Below are 21,334 nucleotides of genomic sequence, written 5' to 3'. Positions count from 1 at the left end.
AGTCCAGCATCCTGTACTCCCAGTGACCAACCAGATGCCTTCTTCATCTTCTTTGGTGATAACTCGTAGCTGAGTAAGATTGTCTTCCATGAACACGGTTTTAAAAGTGAGTCCCTAAGTGACTGTGGAGGCCAATTCTGGATCCACACATCCTTCCACAGTGGGGACATGGGTTTCCGGGCGGGAGTTGATCATGGTGAGGGTTTGCCAAGTGTGCCTTCCTCTTAGCACGTTTCTCCCTTTCGTCCTGAGTTTGAGTGTCTTCAAAGTCCATGACAAGTCCATGAGTTCTACAAGAGAGGGATAACACCCCTCCCCACGGCTACCCTCATTCTCAATGCCATACATAATTTTATAAACCTCTGACATGTCCACTCCTACTTGCCTTTTCACTAAACCCAACCAGTGTGCCGTGGCACCTGGGGATGCCTTGAATGATGGTCAGAGGTGCTGCAGACAACAACTGGCCTCTGTCTCCCTTTCCTTCCCTCCCTCCTCTGATGCCCTCCTGCATCTCTGCCTCCCAAAGGCTTGCACGTCTGTTTGTTGCAGCAGCCCTGGCTACAAGCCCTGCAAGCAAATGGTGCCTCTGGGGCTGGCTAAAGGGTCTGGTTGCCAGGAGCAGAGGTGGCTCAAAGACCAGGGGCAGAAGCTGCAGCTGCCTAAAGGACTCCCAAGGAGAATGGAGAGGAGGCTGAGGGAACCCTCCACCAGGGAGGGTGTTTGAAAAAGAGTGAGAGGCTGCCAGCTCTGCAGTCAAGGGGTGACATAACTGGGCTCCTGAGCCCCACAGGGGTGCCACAGAAAGAATGTAGTTGGTCAAGGGAGCCGTGGACTCAAAAAGGTGGAAAACCTCTGCTCTAAACTATAAATCCCTAAATGCTTCGGCTTTTCCCCACAGGAGAGTTGCCCCTTGATTATTTTGATTGTTCTTTTCAGAACCTTTTCCAATTCTACAATATCCTTTTTGAGGCAAGGCAATGAGAGCTATATGCAGTATTCCAAATGTGGCGGCACTATAAATCTGTATAACGACGTTATGATATCAGCAGTGTTGTTTTCAGTTCCTTTCCTAACGATCCCTACAATGGAATTGTCTTTTTCACAGCTGCCACACACCAGCTTGACATCTTCATAGAGCTATCATCTATCTCATTTCTGGTCAGTCACCACCAGTTCAGACCCCATAACTGTATATGTGAAATTAAGATATCTTTGCCTAAACATGTGTATCTTTACACTTTGCCATTTTACTGCCCATCCACTCAGTTCATTCCATGTGCGGGTTCTTCAGAATCACCCCCCCCCACATGTCTTTATCGAATCCTGAGCAACATCAGCAAACTACTATGCTACATCAGCAGCATAGTAGCTTAGCAGAACCTCCATGTGCAAAAACAGTATACCTGTGGGTGTCAGATGCTAGTACAAGCTGTGGGGTGGACCATAGTCATCATATTCTGTGAGTTTCCTAAGGCAGACCATGGTCTGATTCTGCAAAGCAACCGTATCTTAACATACATATTTGAACAATTATTTTCATCTTCACTGGTGACAAGGGACATATTTTGGTTGCAAAAATAAATGAATACTTGAGATGGAAATTTAGAGATCTCCTTTTTAGGCTCTTCTCTGGATACAATTATGTGGAAAAGGGAACACAAGGATTTGCGGAAATGTTTATGTTTGAAGGAAACAGAACTCGGAGGCATTCTTTGTGTGTTTCATGAAAGTCTAATGAACCTAGGCAATCCATCAGTCACACAGCAGAGCTGTGGGAAATGTGGAGGTCACCTTCATACGCACTTTACATTGCAACATAGGAATATCTAATATCACAAGCACGCAGGGTAGCCTGGTAAAAGAGAAGCAGTATGGGAGGCAGGAGATTCTGGAAGGACACCACATATTCATTAATAAATTCTGTAGAGATGTGAGGATTCTCTCTAGGGGGGTGGTCACTTCCCAGCTGTGACTTTTACAACCCAGCCCTAAATACATAATTATGTGGAAATGTTGCTATAGTCAGCAGAACTTACAAGGCAGCGTATGCTTAGCTTAGCAACCCCAGAGGCAAAATGCAGCCTCTATTGCTGGTTGTACCAATTCTCCAGGCTGCAGGTGAGCAACTACAAGCAAAATCCTATACACAGAAGTGGTGGTGTGGTTCCCCACCACCACCAAGAAAAATACGGTACTGGAACTCACCATGACATTATTCCAGTAAGTCGCAGGGGACTCAGGGCAGTCCTGAATAGCCGCTTGTTTTACAACAAGCCGCGTTCACTGACCGCAGAGGTGCTTAGAACTACAGCAATCTGTTTCTCTAGCTGGTTTGGAGGTCACACCTGGTTCTGGTGCAGGTCAAATAAATGCGCCCCCGTCTCCCTCGTTCTCTTAGATTCAGGCAGATGGCTAGGGCAGCTCAGAAGGGCCCTTGTGGAGACATGCACATGTGCAACAGTAGAAGCTTGGCTGGAATGCTTAAAGCCTGCCACTGCTACATGGGAGACAGACTGAAGAAAAAGAAATACGAATTGGCCCTGCCCTGACTAATCACGACTAGGAATGGCTAGGAGCTAGGTCATAGATCTAAAAACAAAGTATAGACTCGCACATGTTGGCCAGATTCCATTTTGGCTTGAAATGTTCTTTTTGGGCTTCCCAGAAGTATGGAAAATCAAGAAGCCGGTGGGGGAATGTTGGCCTGCAATGGAACCCACCTGAGAGGTGCCGGAACTGCACTCAGGTACATTTCTGAAAAAAAGCACTGCATACAACATATCTACTCACACTGAGTGAGTGGGGATTCACCCTAGTTAAGTAGGTAAAGGATTGCCGCCTAGAAGTTTGAATGGTCTCTAATGGTGTTTTGTTTTTTTTAATCGTCTCTGCATGTTCCAAAAGTGATGCAGCCCAGTAACCAACATATGACATGGGGCGTCTGATCACAAGGCAACAGCCTTCCCCCTAAGTCAGGGTAAGAAAGTGGCAAGGGTGATTTTGCTTACTAAGAATTCACGTATCCCCAAATTTGAGAACATAAAAGGAAGGAAGAAAACAGGGCTCTTCGAAATGGACAAACAGCTGGCATCTTTTCACGCCTTTATTTGACATGTGGCTGAAGGCAAACCTCCCTTGGACAGCTGGTCCCTATAAAAGCCGCTGTAGGCGAAAGAACAGCTGCTCCTTGCTGTAACAGGTGTCGCCGTGGAGAGTTTAGGTGCTCCCTTCCAATCTCTTTCATTTGCTTATAACTTGCTAGGATGAAGTCTTTGAAGGAATTCAAGGCAAAGTTACTTTTGAGTATAAGCCTCCCTAGCTGGCTAGTCAGAATAATAGAATGTTGGAATTGTAGAATTGGAAGGGACCCCAGGGCTCATCTAGTCTAACCTCTGGCAATGCAGGAATCTCAGCTAACGCAGCCATGACAGATGACCATCCAACTTCTGCTGAAAAACCTCCAGGGAAGGAGACTCCACAACCTCCCAATGGAGACCGTTCCACTGTCGAACAGCTCTTACTGTCAGAAATTTATTCCTGATGCTTAGTTGGAATCTCCTTTCTTGTAACTTGAAGCCATTGGTTCGAGTCCTACCCCCCAGAAGAGAAAACAAGCTTGTGCCCTCTTCCATGTAACAGCCCTTGAGTTGATTTGATCTTTGGGATCTTTCACCCCAGTGTGCATCCATTTGAACTAACTTCCATTCACCATTCCATTGCTGCCTGATGTCGTGAGCCCTGTGGAGGTGTCTTGGCAGGGTCTGGTCAGTGGAGTAACAGAGCAAGTGTGCCAAACTGGATCCTGGGGAGGGGGCGCTACTTCAGTGTCACTGGATGCCTTGACAGCCACCTGACCTGACCCAGAGCAATTGCAATGACAAACCACCCCCACCCCAACAATAAATGCTGGCTAATTGTCTGGTTGCGGGTGGCACTGTGGGTTAAACCACAGAGCCTAGGACTTGCCGATCAGAAGGTCAGCGGTTCGAATCCCTGCGATGGGGTGAGCTCCCATTGCTCGGTCCCTGCTCCTGCCAACCTAGCAGTTCAAAAGCATGTCAAAGTGCAAGTAGATAAATAGGTACCGCTCCGGCGGGAAGGTAAACGGCGTTTCCATGTGCTGCTCTGGTTTGCCAGAAGCAGCTTAATCATGCTGGCCACATGACCCAGAAGCTGTATGCCGGCTCCCTCAGCCAATAAAGCGAGATGAGCGCTGCAACCCCAGGGTCGGTCACAACTGGACCTAATGATCAGGGGTCCCTTTACCTAATTGTCTGGTAATGTCGAATAAAGTCTCCCATCCCTTGCTACCTCCTCACATTCTCCCATAACAACGAAAAGGTAGGCTTTGTAAATGAAAGAAAATAACCTTTCATTCTCATAGCAAGCTCTTCCTTCTTTCTCCAGTCTGCTAAAGCCTTTGGGGAAAAAAAAGAGGAAACCCATTAGATCAGTGATGGCCAAACGTGGCCCTCCAGCTGTTTTGGGACTACAATTCCCATCACCCCTGACCACTGGTCCTGTTAGCTAGGGAGGATGGGAGTTGTAGTCCCAAAACAGCTGGAGGGCCAAGTTTGGCCATCACTGCATTAGATGAATCCATCTCATCCAATGCAGATGTCACCACCTCCAAAATGAATACCGAGAAGAGAATTTCTTATAATAATTGTTAGCAGAATTGGGGGACGGACATGGTAGGAAGTACCACCCTGTTCACAGCTTACATCTAATGACAACGAAAATGATGCTTGTGCATTGCTGTTTAGATAGATTAGACTTAAAGTAACTTCTTCAGTGCCCTGAAACTGCCACTGAAAAATCAAAGTCCAAAAATCAGCAACCAGAAAGAGACAGGGAGTGCCATTTACTTCAAAGGCATCCACTATAATCATAACTGTGGGACCTAGAAAGAGTGATGGGATGAAGCATGTGGTTTATGCATGCGCAGTCTGTTGGAATGCAGTAAATCTACTGGTCATCATATGATCTCTGAGTGAGAGGCTTTTTCTTGTGTGCTCCTCTCTCTTCTGATCTCAGGCAGGCACAGATTAGATTTCCGTTCCGCAACCGAAATAGCAGGCAGCACACAATGAAATTAGCTTAGTGTCTCATAAACTGAGGATTCCCAAGACACTATGGCAGAGGCGTGTGTTAACTCACTCTTTCCCAATTGAGTAGGTAAGAAGGGATGAAATAACTGAAACAGATGCGATGCATCGCCTACAAGTTTCCTTCCTTGTTTCTGAACTGTAGCTTTTGCCGTCTTCAAGAAATGAAAGATGAATTGCTAATACGACAACCCAAATCCAAACCTACACAAGCAAATCTCCTGGGTTAGATGCTCTGAACGCTGCCAACCAGCTGATCAGCAGGGGAAGAAGTATAAGGAGGGAAAATAAATACAATCTTCTGCCCTGAACAGCCAATCTTCAGTCAATACCACTCCATCACTCAACTGCCATCACAGCGCCTAAAACGGTATCCCTGAATTTAACTAGGGAATGTGAATTTCCCTGTCTTTGGGTGTATCAATATTCTGCAGACAGTGTTCCACAGGCCAGCAGTACAGTTTGCTACCCACAAGGAAAGGGAACCTGTGCGCTTTCAGATGTGGCTGGAGTACAACTCCCATCATCCCTGACCATTAACCATCCTCGCTGAGGCTGGTGGGAAGTAGAGTCCAACAACATCTGCAAGGTCGCTGGTTCCCCTGCTTGCTTTAACAGGTGGTCTTCAATAAAGCTGAATCAGTGTCACCAGTGTGGTGCACATGCGTTCAAGCATGGGACAATCAGATTGGCTTTGCTGGTGTGCTGCACAACCCCAAACTTGCCCGCTTCCCCCTCCTAGTAAACACAAGTAACATACCCTCCAACATTCCTCAGATGAAAATTGGGAAATTTGGGAAGGGGGGGCAGGTGCCACTCTGGGAGGGGTGACAAGATGGTCCCTGCCTCTCCCCAGCTGTAGAGCGACCAAGGGCACATGCAGTCCATACAGGCTGCTGCTCTCACGCGCCATCCATACAGGCGTCCGTACAGGATGCTGCTCACGTGGCAGTCTGTACGGCCGCCACGTGCAAGCGGCATCCCGTATGGACTGCGCACACGCGGGATGCCGCACATGCGCAGTCCGTATGGGCTGCACTGCCCCGGGTGCCGGAGGGGGTTCCTCTACCCCTGAGAGTGCTTCCTTAGCAGTGGCTGCACTGGCAGGGGAAAAGGGAAATTCCGGGATCAAATCAGAAGCCAGGATGGCTTTCATAATTCTGGGATTGTTCCTGGAAAATCGGGACATTTGGAGGGTATGCAGTGATGCTACCGCCAGAAGGCATTTGCTGCAGCCGAGCCCCACCCCAGCTACTAACTCTGGGGAGCAATAGAGGGGACTGACCAAGGGGCCTTAGGAGGGACAACCAAGGGCCATAGTCCCCTTACTTCACTATACCCAATGGCAGGGCCATCTCTGAACATTGCAGTGGCACCGGCAGAAGAATGGTAAAATCCTAAAAAAAGCTCAACAGCTTCAATCCTAAAGAAACGGCTCTTTGGGTGGCCCTCACGTATGTTCACTTCATCAAATCTGGCCCTCTTTGAAAAAAGTTTGGACACCCCTGGCATAATGGATGTCTTGTGGCACACGGAGGAAAAAAAGAAAACAGTTCCATCCACATGCAAATGTCATCTAGCTGCTAAAATTATTGCTGTATCCAGCATTTCACATGCATCCATGTCAAGGGCATCAATGTTTCTCCATAAAAACAAAGCCCATCAATTTAGTTGTTTGATAAGCCAAACAACAATGACAACAGCATGTTAAATAGGCGTGATCTGCTGGATAATGTGGTCTAACCTCTTCAACATAACGTGTGCACAGTTAATTAGACTGTAATATCGTAGATGAAAAATCACTCTGTTGGCATGCAAATTTGGGGGTTGATCTGAGTAACTTTACAGTGGTACCTCGGGTTACAAACACTTCGGGTTACAGACTCCGCTAACCCGTATGTAGTACATTGGGTTAAGAACTTTACCTCAGGATGAGAACATAAATCGCACGGCAGTGGCAGCGGGAGGCCCCATTAGCTAAAGTGGTACCTCAGGTTAAGAACAGTTTCAGGTTAAGAACGGACCCCTGGAACTAATTAAGTTCGTAACCAGAGGTACCACTGTATCATCATCATCATCATCATCATTATTAAAATGAGGGTTTGGTTTGCTAGCAGGCCTCTGTAGTTGCTCCACTATTCTGTTTGTTTTCTCTACAAAAGTGTTTTGCTGATTTTGCTCACATCACATGAATAACACTGAGTCAGCTTCCCTATTGGAAAGTGTTGCCAATGTAATTAAACCTCCTTATTCAATAACTGCTCTTTATTAAAAAGCGACACTTTTGGAAAACAAACAAACAAACAGGGAAAATCCTTCCAGCAAAAGACCCCGGCATGTGAATGTGCTGATGTTCCCCTCCTCCTTTTTCAGCTGCCTTTTTATGGGAGTATGGGAGGCATAACTGAAATACTTTTCACTAATTTGCGATTCACGGCTGGCTTCGAAAAACTTACTCCCCCCCCCCTCAACTAATTGGAAAACGTTAGCACATTTGACAGCTCACATCACGCCCTTGAAGGGCATCTAACTTCCATTGATATTCATAGTTGAGGCTTAAACCAGTAGCTGGCAATATTCCCAAGTTGTTTCCCTTCAGAGAAAAAGTGGAGCACTTAAAATATCTCAGGTAGCAATCAGCAGTTTGAGAACTGACAGCACTGTGTGCCCTGCAAATGGATGTTTGTGTGAGTGCGGCTTTGGCTGTTCTGCAGGAAGGGCAAGAGAACAATTGTGCTTCCCTCTTAAAACTTCTGGGCCACATCTACAGAGAGAGGAAGGAGATATATGTCTTATCAAAGCCGTGAGTGCCAGAAGCCCTATCATCATCATCATCAACATCATCATCATTGATTTATTAATCACCTTCTAAACAACCTGCTCAAAGCGATGTACACTACAGATCATTAAAAGCAGCTCAAAACAAAAACAGCAAATATATATAAAACACAACTAAAACCGAAATAGGAACCCTGTCAGGGCTGGAGTCACACGCAGGTCAGCAGATCTCTGTTGACAGTGAAGTTAACTCTTTATTCAACATCCAGATTGTAATATTATAGAAGCTACAAGGCAAAAAAATGCCCCTTACTCAATACTGGTTGCCATAGGGCATTTAGGAAAACATACAGTACATTCATAGACTTACAAGAAGGTTCATATCAACTCACCGTGGCTTCCACTTCCACCTCAGTGCTTTCCGTTATTTCTTCAGGCCATACATTAAATCCCTTAGTTTCTGTGAAGAAATATATATTTTTAAAGATAAAAATTGTTCTATTCATAGGCCATTAAAAAACCAAACAGAAATCAGCAGTGCAACAACAGAAATCAGTAGTACATATTAAAAACAAGCAGAATGAGTAATATTAGCAGATATGTTGGGCTGACCCAAAAATTATGATGGCCTGCCTTTATCCAAAGCACTATACAGTGGTACCTCGGGTTACATACGCTTCAGGTTACATACACTTCAGGTTACACACTCCGCTAACCCAGAAATAGTGCTTCAGGTTAAGAACTTTGCTTCAGGATGAGAACAGAAATCAGGCTCCGGAGGCGCAGCAGCAGCTGGAGCCCCATTAACTAAAGTGGTGCTTCAGGATAAGAACAGTTTCAGGTTAAGAACGGACCTCTGGAACGAATTAAGTACTTAACCTGAGGTACCACTGTACTAGTTTTGTACAGCCATGATAGCTGTAGACTTGCAGTTTCTCAAACTGCAGCAGTTGCAAATCTACATGAAGCTCTTTTTTTTTTTTTTTAAGGGAGGGGAGTTTCAAAACCAGGTTAGTCATGTGGTATGCATGGGACACAGCTGTGCAAAAGAAAAAGGATGAAAGCTGCACAGGGTATGCCCAAACCAGAGCTCTTCCTGCTCGTTCTTATGGATAGATAATTAGAAAAGGACTATGGAACTTTGTTTCAATATATGTTTACGGCAGTGAGACTATTGTATGCAGAAAGATGGAGAGACTCACAATTACCAACAATGGAAGCATGGTTGTTAAAATGCACAGACTGCACTGTTTGAAACATGGCAACCCTTACATATGGATTTGGGGACTGAAGATAATGTGGTTTATAGAAAATGGTTTTGTTGGGTGTTATATTGGGGCAGATGAAGTGACAATTGTTTATATATAGCAGACAGATGAAGAATGGGAAGTTCTTTCATTTCTGTATTTTTTCTTTTCTAGTCTCTCTTTTAAATTCTTTTCTCCTCCTTCCCTTTTCTTTTCCTCTTTTCCTCCATGTTTTTATTATATTTAACGTTGGATAAAAACATATATTTGGTATTAAGTTTTGCACCTCTCTTTATAAACTCTAATGGAACTTATTCCAGAAAATGAAATAAAACAGCCTAACATATGGCCTTTATTTCATTCATCACAACTCTTATTTGTCCTATTTTCAATTGTGGTTTGGAGAGTCTGGCATTAAAAGGCTTACAAAAACCTTTGTAAGCTTTTTATAACTTGTAATGAACATTTTAAGGGAAAATAAGGAAGCATATAAAATTTAAAGTTGGTAGAAGCACACAAACAAACAAACAAACAAACAAACAAACACCTGTACCATGGACCATAGAATCAGAAATCTAAACAGATTAATTTCAAAAATTGCAGGCTGAACGAGCACCAGCGCATGTTACTGATGTCAATTTCAGCTCTCTTTTCATCCGGCCACATTGCAGGGAAATTAAATGAGGCGTAGCTCCTGTAGGGCAGCTCAATCAGCACTAGCTAGCTGGGCAGCTTTTGATACTCGCTAGCTTCCCTTACGTTGAGCACACTGCTGACTTACTTGTTTCATTTGATTCACTGTTGATTTCAGCCCTGAATAGTGCTTTGGATGGCTGATGGGGCAGCAACAATCAGAGAGAGGGGACAACAGAATGGAAACAGAGTTGAGGTAGTAGCAGCTCCGTTGGCAGAGCGGGAGACTGTTGATCTCAGGGTTGTGGGTTCAAGCCCCATGTTGGGCAAAGAGATTCCTGCATCGCAGGGGGTTGGACTAGATGGCCCTGTGGTCCCTTCCAGCTCTACCATTCTATGATTCTATCTCCTCAAATGCAAAGCAGATTCCCAATAAGAGGGCAAGGAGCCTGCTAGTTAAGACTGAGGACTGGCCAGATCTGACTCCCATGCTTACAACCCCTTCCCTTTATTAAACATATATGAGGGTCAACATTAGATTTATTATTTTTTTAAAAAAAATATGGAATTTGTAACACTATTGTTGATAATACAAGGATGGTATTGGGGGGGCTGATATTTTCCTGAAGCACATCCCTCAAATCACTTGGGAGGGATGATTTTTATTATTTAAAAAGACAAAGGACAACACCTTCTCCACATCAATATAAGGCAGCAAGTGTGTCATTTAAGGGCAATTTTAAACACGTGGGGATCATTCACTACCCAAATACCTTGGGCAAGTTGATTTTCACCTGCTCATTCACCTTAATTGGGTCCTAATTGTCTCCAAGGTCATTTTAATCAAACGTTGAAAGTGTGTTTGTCTTCAAACGCCATCAAACAATCCTTTACTGGGTAGGATTATATACTGCTGGTGAAGTACAGTGGGAAAGTTTTATTTATACTCCTTTGGGGTCAATTGTGACATCCAAAGGATGGAAGAGCTAAGCCAAATAGGCACAAGAGCTTTGACCCTAAGATGTGAGCTTTTAAGACCTGGCATCTATTTCAGTGCCAAAGCTCAACAATACCACATAGGAACTAAGAGTAGATTGAGATGCCTCTGAGCAGGTGCAGAGTGTATTTCCCTCGCCACTGAGTAACACCAAACATAATTTATCCTAAGAGCAAATGGACACAAGCCTGTGACACATCAGACCCTATGATTTTTATGTATGTGTGGACAACACCACTTATACCAATAAATGTTGAAAAGGTGTGTTTGCTGATGAGTATTCAGATATTTCAGCTGGACTGGAATGCAGTCATGTTGTTCTCATCATATGTACTCCAGACACTCCACAGGACACACTCAAGAAGAATCATACCCTCCAACATTTCTCTGATGAAAATAGGGAGGGTCCTATTCAACAACAACAACAACAACTTTATTATTTGTACCCCACCCATCTGACTGGGTTGCCCTAGACACTCTGGCCAGCTTCCGACATATATAAAAACATCATAAAACGTTATAAACATAAAAAAAACTCCCCTATGCAGGGATGTCTTTAGATGTCTTCAAAAAGTTATTTATCTCCTTGGCTTGGGGGTTGCATGGTGCCATACCCTCTAACATTTCTCCGATAAAAATAGGGGCGTCCTAAGGAAAAGTGGGACATTCTGGGATCAAATCAGAAACCGGAACAGCTTCTGTAAATCCGGGACTGTCCCTGGAAAATAGGGACACTTGGAGGGTCTGATGAGATCTTCCCAAAGGCTCAATCAGCAGTTACCTTTATGATATCAAAGATTTCATCAGAAGACTTTTGTGTAAGGAGTTAACTTATTAAAAAGAAATCCAGCAGCTTTGTCACTTTAGATATTGGTTTATAAGCTAAACCAAGCGATGTGGAGTGATCAGAGAGTGCAAGCCCTTTAGCATGCCTAGTCTAGGTAAAGGTAAAGGACCCCTGGATGGTTAAGTCCAGTCAAAGGCAACTATGGGGTTGCGGCGCTCATCTCACTTTTCAGGCCAAGGGAGCCGGTGTTTGTCTACAGACAGCTTTCTGGGTCATGTGGCCGGCATGACTAAACCGCTTCTGGTGCAACGGAACACCGTGACAGAAAACCAGAGTGCACGTAAACACCGTTTACCTTCCCACCACAGCGGTACCTATTTATCTACTTGCACTGGTGTGCTTTCGTACTGCTAGGCTGGCAGGAACTGGGACAGAGCAACAGGAGCTCACCCCATCACAGGGATTCGAACCACCAACCTTCCGATTGGCAAGCCCAAGAGGCTCAGTGAGTTAGACCACAGTGCCACCCACATCCCTAGTCTACTGCAGAAAGCACCTAGCAATGGAGGAACATCTAGGTTGAAGGTAACTCTCTACTTCCTGCCTCACATCATGGTCACAAGGGCTTCCTTTTTTAAGACTACAGACACCTTTATAATAGCGTCTGCATTGACCTGCAACTCACTTCAGAGCCAAGTACTGGAATTTACTTTTAATACCCTGAACCAGGGAGGGGGGGGAACTGTGACCCTCCAGATGTTGGACTCCAGCAAGCACAGCCAATAGCCAGAGGTGATAATCCAACAATGGAGGGCTACAGGTTCCCCATCCTTGCCCTAAGTAACCTGCAACCTGAATATACTACTGCTGCTAACTTCATTATTTATACCTTGCCCATCTGGCTGGGTTTCCACAGCCACACTGGGCATCTTCCAGCAAAATATAAAAACATCAAACATTAAAAACTTCCCTAAACAGGGCCGCCTTCAGAGTCACTTTCAAAGATAGCCCAACGCAGAGTGCATTTTGATAGTCCAATGTTTATCTCTTCCCTTAAGACCCCACATACATGCTTAGATCTTCAAAGTTTCCTACCACTGGTTGAGATACAGCAAGTTGCTCCATGGAGCATGGCTTTCTTACTGGTTGTCTCTCAGCTGGCTGGAATTATTTGTCATGGGGGTGTCCATTGGGCGGAATATAAATAATAAAACTATTCTTAATTACTATTGCTTAACACATGAAATGCCACTGGTGCCATGCGCTCATGAAGATGACTTAGGCAAGCCTCTCTCTCCCATAGCCTCCCCTTGATTCAGTCTCTGAACCCTCACACAGAGTTGCTGCAAGGTTCACTGAGAAAACAAGTGTGAAATGCTTTGAACACTCAGAAGCACTATGTGACTAATAATAAGATTATTATTTTTTAAATGCTTTGGGGTCTAACCAGGCACCTAATGACATCACACCATCAAATATTCTGTGACTGTAAAATGAAATGTGCTTCTACTCCATTGATAATACAACAGCATTACCTGCTATATTTATTGGCCAGAGATATTGATTGCAGCTGTTGCTCCAGTGAGAGCTACTGACAACAGCAATTGAGATAATCTGCACACTATAGAGTTGCTTATTCTTTCCGAAGGCGTTGCAAGCGGAGGAAAAGAAAAGAAAGAGAAGTTGCCAGGGAAACCCTTTTGAAGTATTTCTGTGGCTTGAAAATACCCTCTGAAAGGATCCCTGCATTCATGGCGCTGAGTATCTTTTGAAAACCTGCCTCTTCAGTTCATCAAGTGGCCACAAAGGGCCACGATAACGGTTGCTTCCTTTTATTTCAAAGCCATTATGTGTTAGCGTGTTTTAGCAATGAGATCTCGTGCACAGAAGATCTACTTTTCTTCTTTCAGCAACTACAGAACAGACCAAGCGGATTAGGTGACTAGCAAAATGACTGCCGTGTGAGGACGAGAGTTGCATGTATGTGTCATAAGGACACAGGAAGCGATTTAGACCGAGTCCGACCATTGCTCCATCTAACTCAGTGTCGTTGACAATGATTAGAAGTCACTTTTCAGGGTTTCAACCCAGGTCTACTTGGAAATGCCTTACCGTGCTAGAGCTATGGTCTTCACCAATGATGGGCCTATACATTGCAGGGACTGCTGGCAGTGGGGACAATTTTTGCATGTATACCCCAACAACGTTCAGCTTTCTTTCTTTCATTTTTTAAGGGCAACATGGGCACAGCCTCAGCTGTTGAATTGAAATGGGGAATCAGATTTGGCACTAGCATGCAGCATACCTGAGCAAGTGTTGCAGCTCTGAAACCCGCTAGGTGCTGCTGTCCAGCTCGGACTCCGAGGGAGGCACAAAACCCCACAAATTGCTCCCTGCTCCCCTTGGATCACCCTCTGGCCTTGCTACCCCTTCCACAGACCTTGATGGGGCCCAACACTAGTGACATTGGGCCTCCAAACCCCTTTATTTTTTGAAGGCCTGCAACACTGATACGAGCACTGCAGCCCCCAACACAGCCAAAATCCTACCTTCCCCACAATGATGTGCTGCCATGAAAGCCCAGGCTCCTGTCAGGATAGGACCATCTGCCCGAAAGCGGCAACAGTACTGAAAGGACTGCCAAGTTGGTGAAAACAGACTCACTGACACAGCAGCCATTTAAACTTCCCCACAAGGGAGAAGTTCATGGTGAGTTCCAGCAACTCCTTGTCTAGAAAAATAGCATGGATTATTTTGATTTATATACCACCTTTTGTCCAAAGATCCCAGCATAGCTGTCAACTTACAGATTTGAAAATAAGGGACCAGCAGCCTCGAAAATAAGGGATCAGCAGCCAAAATAAGGGATTTTAGTCAACCAGCAGCCAAATGAAGCCTCAAGTAGTGGTTCCCACAGCGCAGCGACCCGGCAAAGGGGACGCAGCAAGGAAAACCACAGTCACTTCTCCGCTGGGAAGCGCTGAGCAAAGGCGAGTCCCCAGGCAATGCGGTCAATTTGATCGGCACAAGGCATGCAAGCTCCACCCCCCAGTCGTTCTTAGACTCCTTATTGGGTGAGCAACACAGCCAAGCAACACAGTTGGAGCCTCCCTCCTCCCTGGCCAGCAGGGAGGGAGGGAGAGGAGCTGCTTCCTTTGAAACCCGGGAAATTTAAGGGACATCATCAATAAGGGACAGCAGCGGGACATGGCGCTGGGATAAGGGACTGTCCCGCCAAATAAGGGACGCTTGACAGCTATGGATCTCAGGATGGTATACAACATTAATAACATAATTTATGCAGCATAATGATAGAAACTCCATACAGAATGCTCTGAGGCTCATTTCCTGAGGCTGCAATCCTATGTCCATTTTCCTAGGTGTAAGCCCCAAGGTGCAGAGTGGGGTTTACTTTGGAGTCAACATGCCTAGGGTTACTCTGCATGGTAGTTTAGACTCTGGATAAACTTGGATTGAAAGAACTATGTTTATAAATGAAATTATGCTGCCTCCGTTGCTATTCTCTTGGAAACATTGTGAAATGAGTAACAGAAACCCCCTTGGTCTCAGAGCAAACCTTTCATATTGAATACTTTGGAGCATACTTCTGCCTCCCTCAGTTAGAGATCAATTCTACTTTTCCCTCTTTGAGCACTTATGTAAGCTGTCCTTCATTGTCAAGGGCTGTATTTTGATAAGTGACACCTGGCTACATTATATCTATTACAGAAACAATGCTCTCCCTCTTCAAAATCACCAACAGCATTAAAACATGTTGCAATAAAATATATATGAACTTTTTATAGGCTTGTGTCTGCTGACACCCATTTTTACGACTCTCGCCTTAGTCATCAAACTTAGAAATTCATTATCTCCATGCTGTGTTCTCAATGTCGTTGGTGAATTCACTACCATCTGCAAGAAAAGCCCTTAAAATTATATAGCTATCTGCAGAGGTGCTGCCATGTGCCCTCCTGCCTTGACTGCCCCACTCTTTTCTCTGCTGCTACTTACCGGCTTTCCCCCCTTACCTTTTGCTTGCCATCTTGGTCACACTGATCTCTCTCCAGGGCCAGCAAGCCTATTTGCTACCACACCATGCAAGGGGAAGTGCTGAGATAGTCAATACCCCTCCATGTTTCCCGCCATGTTAACTTAATTAGCTGATTGGCTGAGCTTGCTGCCACTCTTGCTCTTTGAGGAAAGGTTTAAATTAAGACCATGGGCATCTAGTGCCTTGGCTGCAACCCAGCAGTTTCCTTCCTAGAACATCCCTGCTGTTTCCTGTCGCAGAGGGCTTTTGGGGGGTGGTGATTGGGGAGAGGCTGAGCTGTGCAGCATACAGCCCTGAACTTGGGCCCCATAGTGTAGCCTTCATGGATCAGTCTGGCCAAAATATGTGGAAGAGTCCAGCCAAAGCTTGACCACTTGAGTCGGCTGAATGTATAAATTCGTCCTCAGTTTGGTTGATATACCATATTTTTCTGTGTATAAGATGGAACCTCCCCCCCCCCCCTTTAACCTAGAATTAAGAAATCAATATTTTAGGGTTGCCATATCTCTAGAAGTGGAAATCCAGAAGGGCAGTAGCAGAGGTGGAGAGTTGTTGAGCTTTTTGGGGGCAAATGGACGAGTGGGCATAATGCAAGCCCCAATCCCCAAACCCGAGTGGTACCTCGGGTTAAGAACTTAATTCGTTCTGGAGGTCCGTTCTTAACCTGAAACTGTTCTTAACCTGAGGTACCGCTTTAGCTAATGGGGCCTCCAACTGCTGCCGCAGCTGCACGATTTCTCTTCTCATCCTGAAGCAAAGTTCTTAACCCGAGGTACTATTTCTAGGTTAGCAGAGTCTGTAACCTGAAGCGTCTGTAACCCGAGGTACCACTGTATTTGCAAAAAAATATATATTATAATAATAAATGAGAAAATCCCCCCAGCGACCCGCTTTTAAATGGCTGGCAGAACTGGTTCCAGCAGCTTCTTCATGGCAGCCGCAGGAAGCTAAGTACAGTGGTACCTCGAGTTACAAATGCCTCAGGTTACAAATGCTTCAGGTTACAAACTCCGCTAACCTGGAAGAGTTACCTCGATTTGAGAACTTTTCCCCCAGGATGAGAACGGAAATTGTGTGCTGGTGGCGCAGCGGCAGCAAGAGGCCCCATTAGCAAAAGCACGCCTCTAGTTAAGAACAGTTTCAGGTTAAGAATGGACCTCCAGAACGAATTAAGTTTGTAACTAGAGGTACCACTGTAGTGGGTTTTTATTTTTATTTTTTACCCCTGTGCATTCACCATTCATGTCTAAGATGACCCCAATTTTTGACTCCCCCCCCAAAAAAAGCATTGTCTTATACATGGGAAAATATGGTATTCCTCTTTTTCAACAAGGAGTCTGCATGTGGCATTTGTTTCTCTTCCATCTTACCTTCCGTTGTCTTCTGTGGGCAGGCCACACATATTGTCCTCTAAGGAGCCACTGAACATACTGGTGGCATCTCAGTTATTGCAAGCAGCATGGGCAATGGGAAGATGACCTTGGTCTGAAGATCAATCTAAACTATATTTCTGCACATATATGCAAAGAACATGACTGCTCCTCTTTACTTTGGTGTCATTTTGAAGTGTGTACCTTCCATTGAGTCAGGTCCCCTTGAGCTGGATCAAGTAGATTATAAACTTAGAATTACATGTGCTGTACTGTTAAATTTGTTTGTTGTGGGAATTAGAATTACGGGTGGGATGCATAACTTCACGTAGTGAGTGCATTTAAAAAAAAAATCCAGCTGTTATCAACTTCCTTTTTAAGTTTTCTTCTTTGAAATATATTTTGCAAAATAGCTGGCTGCATCAGTCTCCCTCAGTATTAACTTTAAGCTGGAATTTAAAAACTTTTTTTTAATCTATCCAGGCATTTGATGACAGAAAGACCTGTCCCTGGTAACCCTGATATTATTAGATTTGACAGTAGGTGATTATTTTTAGGAGTTTTAGGAGTTTTTAAACTTCTTTATAGAAGTTTGAAGTGTATTGTTTTAGCACTAACATGTTTGCTAATCTGGGTTCCTTTAGAGGAAGGTGTAAATTTAAACAAAACTAATAAGAAGAAAAATCTCTATTTGCACTCTTAATGCATTTGGGTTTAGAGCAGGGATGGCTAATATAACACCTTCCAGTTGTTGCTGGAGCACAACTCCCATCACCATGGTGACTGATGGGAACTGGAGTCCAACATCTGGAAGGCATGATGTTGGCTACTTCTGCTTTATAGCTTGTGACCCACCAAGCTAGATCTGGAGAAAATAGCTGATGGGGTGTGTGTGTGCATGTGCTGGTTTTGGGGATCATGGGCTCTTCCTCAACCAGATCTAAGGTTTCAGCAAGCTATTCCTAAGGTAAAGGTAAAGGGACCCCTGACCATTAAGTCCAGTCATGGTCGACACTGGGGTTGCGGCTCTCATCTCGCTTTATTGGCTGAGGGAGCCAGCGTACAGCTTCTGGGTCATGTGGCCAGCATGACTTAGCCGCTTCTGGTGAACCAGAGCAGCGCACGGAAACACTGTTTACCTTCCCGCCAGAGCGGTACCTATTTATCTACTTGCACTTTCACGTGCTTTCGAACTGCTAGGTTGGCAGGAGCAGGGACCGAGCAACGGGAGCTCACCCTGTCGCGGGGATTCGAACCGCCGACCTTCTGATCAGCAAGACCTAGGCTCTGTGGTTTAACCCACAGCGCCACCCATGTCCCTTAAGCTATTCCTAGTTTATATCAAAAATCTTAAGCCCAACTATGTGTTATGTTAAGTGTGAAAAAGCAGCTGGAGAGGGGCTGATTGAATGTGGGGGTGGTTGCAAAGGGGAGATGCCAGGAACCAAAAATGATGGCTGCACAGATGAGAGTTGGCTCACTTAGGTGAGCTCGAGGGAAAAATGCATCCCAGGCAGTTTTTGACATGAAGCATTAAATTTTTTTTTTGATTAAAGAGTTTTCTCCAAACACATTTGGAACCAATTCTATTTGTGCAGCTGTCTTTTTGTTGTTGCTGTTCCTAACTTTTTCTGCAGCTGTTTTTGATTCACTCTGATGTGAGTGGGAAGATGGGGTTAACCCTTTCTCTCTTGCACCACCAAAAATGACACACACACACACACACACACACACACACACACGTGCGTACACACATACCTTTAAAGCACATTTGAAGCACATTCCCAGCAACCCTTAACTAAACACAGTGCCCAGAATTCTTTGAGGGAAAATGTTATTCGAATGTGCTTTAAAGGCACAGTGTGTATGGAGTCCCAAGAAGGGGCTATTTGCACCTGTAAATCTTCTTTGCAGCAAATAGCTTCAAGGATGGTATGCGACAAGAAAGGGGTGAGGGGAAAGAGTTAAACCTTTCTTCCTAATCCAGATCAGGATTACAACCAGCCTCTTGACTGCCCCCCCCCCCCCGAGATATCTAAGATGGTGACTCTTTGAACGAGAACGCTGTGCTTGAAAGATCTCATGCAGCAGGGCAATTCTTATGTTCGTAACCATCTCTTCATTTTTGGATTAAGGGTGCTTCCAGATGGGTGCTCCTCACACATGCCAGCATTTTGTAGCATCTGCAATAAGGTAAAGGTAAAGGACAGTTAAGTCCAATCAAAGGCAACTATGGGGTTGTGGAGCTCATCTCGCTTTCAGGCCAAGGGAGCCGGCGTTTGTCCACAGACAGCTTTCTGGGTCATGTGGCCAGCATGACTAAACCGCTTCTGGCACAATGGAACACCGTGACGGAAGCCAGAGCACACAGAAACACCATTTACCTTCCCGCTGCAGCGGTACCTATTTATCTACTTGCACTGGCATGTTTTTGAACTGCTAGGGTGTCAATCAATCAATCAAATGTTTATTCGGCTTTACGCCCATCATGAAACACTAGGGTGGTAGGAGTTGGGACACAGCAACGGGAGTTCACCCCGTCACGGGGATTCAAACTGTCAAACTTCTGGTCAGTGAGCCCAAGAGACTCAGTGGTTTAGACCACAGTGCCACCCGCGCCTCCTGGCATCTGCAATACCTCATTGGCATAAAAACGCCAGTCGATACCCCCCACATTTAATCCAAATTTATGCTTTCCAATGAAAATTCTGTAAAAAACCCCCAACCCAATTCCTTTGCCAATGACCCATCTCCAATGTCTCAGGAATCCATCTGCAAATCCATCTGGAAGCACCTCATGTAGTCTTATTTGGTATTTGTGGGGCAGTCCACACTTTATACACAACAACAAATTCAAGTTTGCTGTTGGGTGTATCCTCAATGGAAACTGCAGCCCTCTTCTAAATTTGGCAAGTACACCTCTGTGATATACAAGTCTTCAAATTCCTGTTTGTAACGTTGTAACGTTCCTGTTTGTAACGTTTGTAACGTTGTAACGTTGTCTTTTTTGCTTTGCACTGAACAAATCTTAGGTGCACACCAAAAAGTAAAATAAATTGGGGGGAGGGGCGGGGGTGGTTGCTGACACACTCCTGTCTTTCACTGTTCTGACTGCTCCTGCTCACTCTTCCTTTGCTCTCCATCCCACTTCCAGCACATCATCACTGTGGCAAGAGGAGCTGCATAGTGTGTTATGCAGAGCACCCCTGGGGAAGGGATTGGGGAGTGGGAAAAGATTGCAAGAGTATCAAATCCGGTGAAGGGTTAATTAGGCGTGAGAGCATTGAGCGGGGCTCCAGATGAGTAGAAATAAAGCAGCAGCAGGAATGCAAGTTGGGTGGGAGAAATGCAAGTTAGTACTTTGATATTTTAGTGAGTGGGGTGGAGAAATGTTTGGATGCAAAACTGTCGGGAGATTATAGAGCATCTGGAGGAGTGAGAATTACAGAGTAAAAAGAGGACAAAGACACAGAAATAGGTGCAGTGAAAAGGCAGTTTTATTTACTTGTAATACTATACAGAGAGAAGGAAAAAAACCAAAAACCAAACCCAGAAAGTAGCCACAGATACAGCATGGCTGTTGCTGGCAGTGTTCTGAAATCTCTTTTTATTTTTTTTGTCTGTCTGTCTTTGATTTTTTTTTTATCTGAAGAAAACAAAACAAAAAAGCATATACAGTCTCAAAAAGTACACTTCAGGTTACAAAGGACAGCAGCTATTTTCAGCAATTCTAATCCAGTAGTTAGCACAGCAGTTTATTGTCGTTCTTTCTCTCCTCTGCAAAATGGGATCTTTTAAACCTTTGCTCACATAGAAAGTGGGCGTGTTTAAAAAAGAAAAATCTCACCCATACTCTACGTTCACCAGAAAACTGTATCTCACACAACATTTTCTTGAGCCCCGCTTTGTAAAAATAAAAATAAATTCAAATCTTTATGGCACACAGAAAATATTTTAAAAGTTAGGTGTTTGCCCTTCTTCTGACCTGGCTTTGTACTTGCTGATGAAAAGGAAAAACAGTTTTTAAATGGATTTGTCTCTTGCCTTGGCCTATACAGTGTGTACAACCTCAGTTGTGCTGGCTAGTGCTAATGAGAATTATAATCCAAAACATCTGGGAAACCAAACTGGAGGACTTGGTTAAACCTGGGAAGGGAAACATGAGGTTCTTCAGATGTGTCTGAACTACAACTCCCATTATCCTTGAACACTGGCTATACTGACTGGGGCTGATGAGAATTGGAGTCCAACAACATCTGGAGAACCAGAGATTCCCAAGCTAAACACTTGAATTCAGTGGGACTGACTTACAAATAAAAATGTAGTGGTCGGCAGAAAGTCTATGCATACTTACTTG

General features: G+C 44.7%; 1 protein-coding gene across 7 annotated transcripts in view; it reads right to left on the bottom strand.

Moving 5' to 3' along the window:
- Window positions 1–21,334, bottom strand: part of PALM2AKAP2 (PALM2 and AKAP2 fusion) — a 222,086-nt gene that overhangs the window by 86,870 nt on the left and 113,882 nt on the right. For 4 of the 7 annotated variants that reach the window (XM_079959176.1, XM_079959170.1, XM_079959175.1 and 1 more), the window contains one exon: window positions 8,282–8,349. In XM_079959176.1, coding sequence (XP_079815302.1) covers window positions 8,282–8,349 — 68 coding nt within the window. Of the gene's footprint in view, window positions 1–8,259; window positions 8,350–12,648; window positions 12,701–14,102; window positions 14,291–21,334 lie in introns of those variants that run through there. The other 3 variants (XM_079959178.1, XM_079959180.1, XM_079959171.1) reach the window with 3 other exon arrangements.

Source organism: Podarcis cretensis (genome assembly GCF_951804945.1).
Source record: "Podarcis cretensis genome assembly, chromosome: 17".
Lineage (NCBI taxonomy): Eukaryota > Metazoa > Chordata > Lepidosauria > Squamata > Lacertidae > Podarcis > Podarcis cretensis.
Note: the sequence above shows the minus strand (reverse complement) of the source record. Positions and strands in the feature narration are given on the sequence as shown.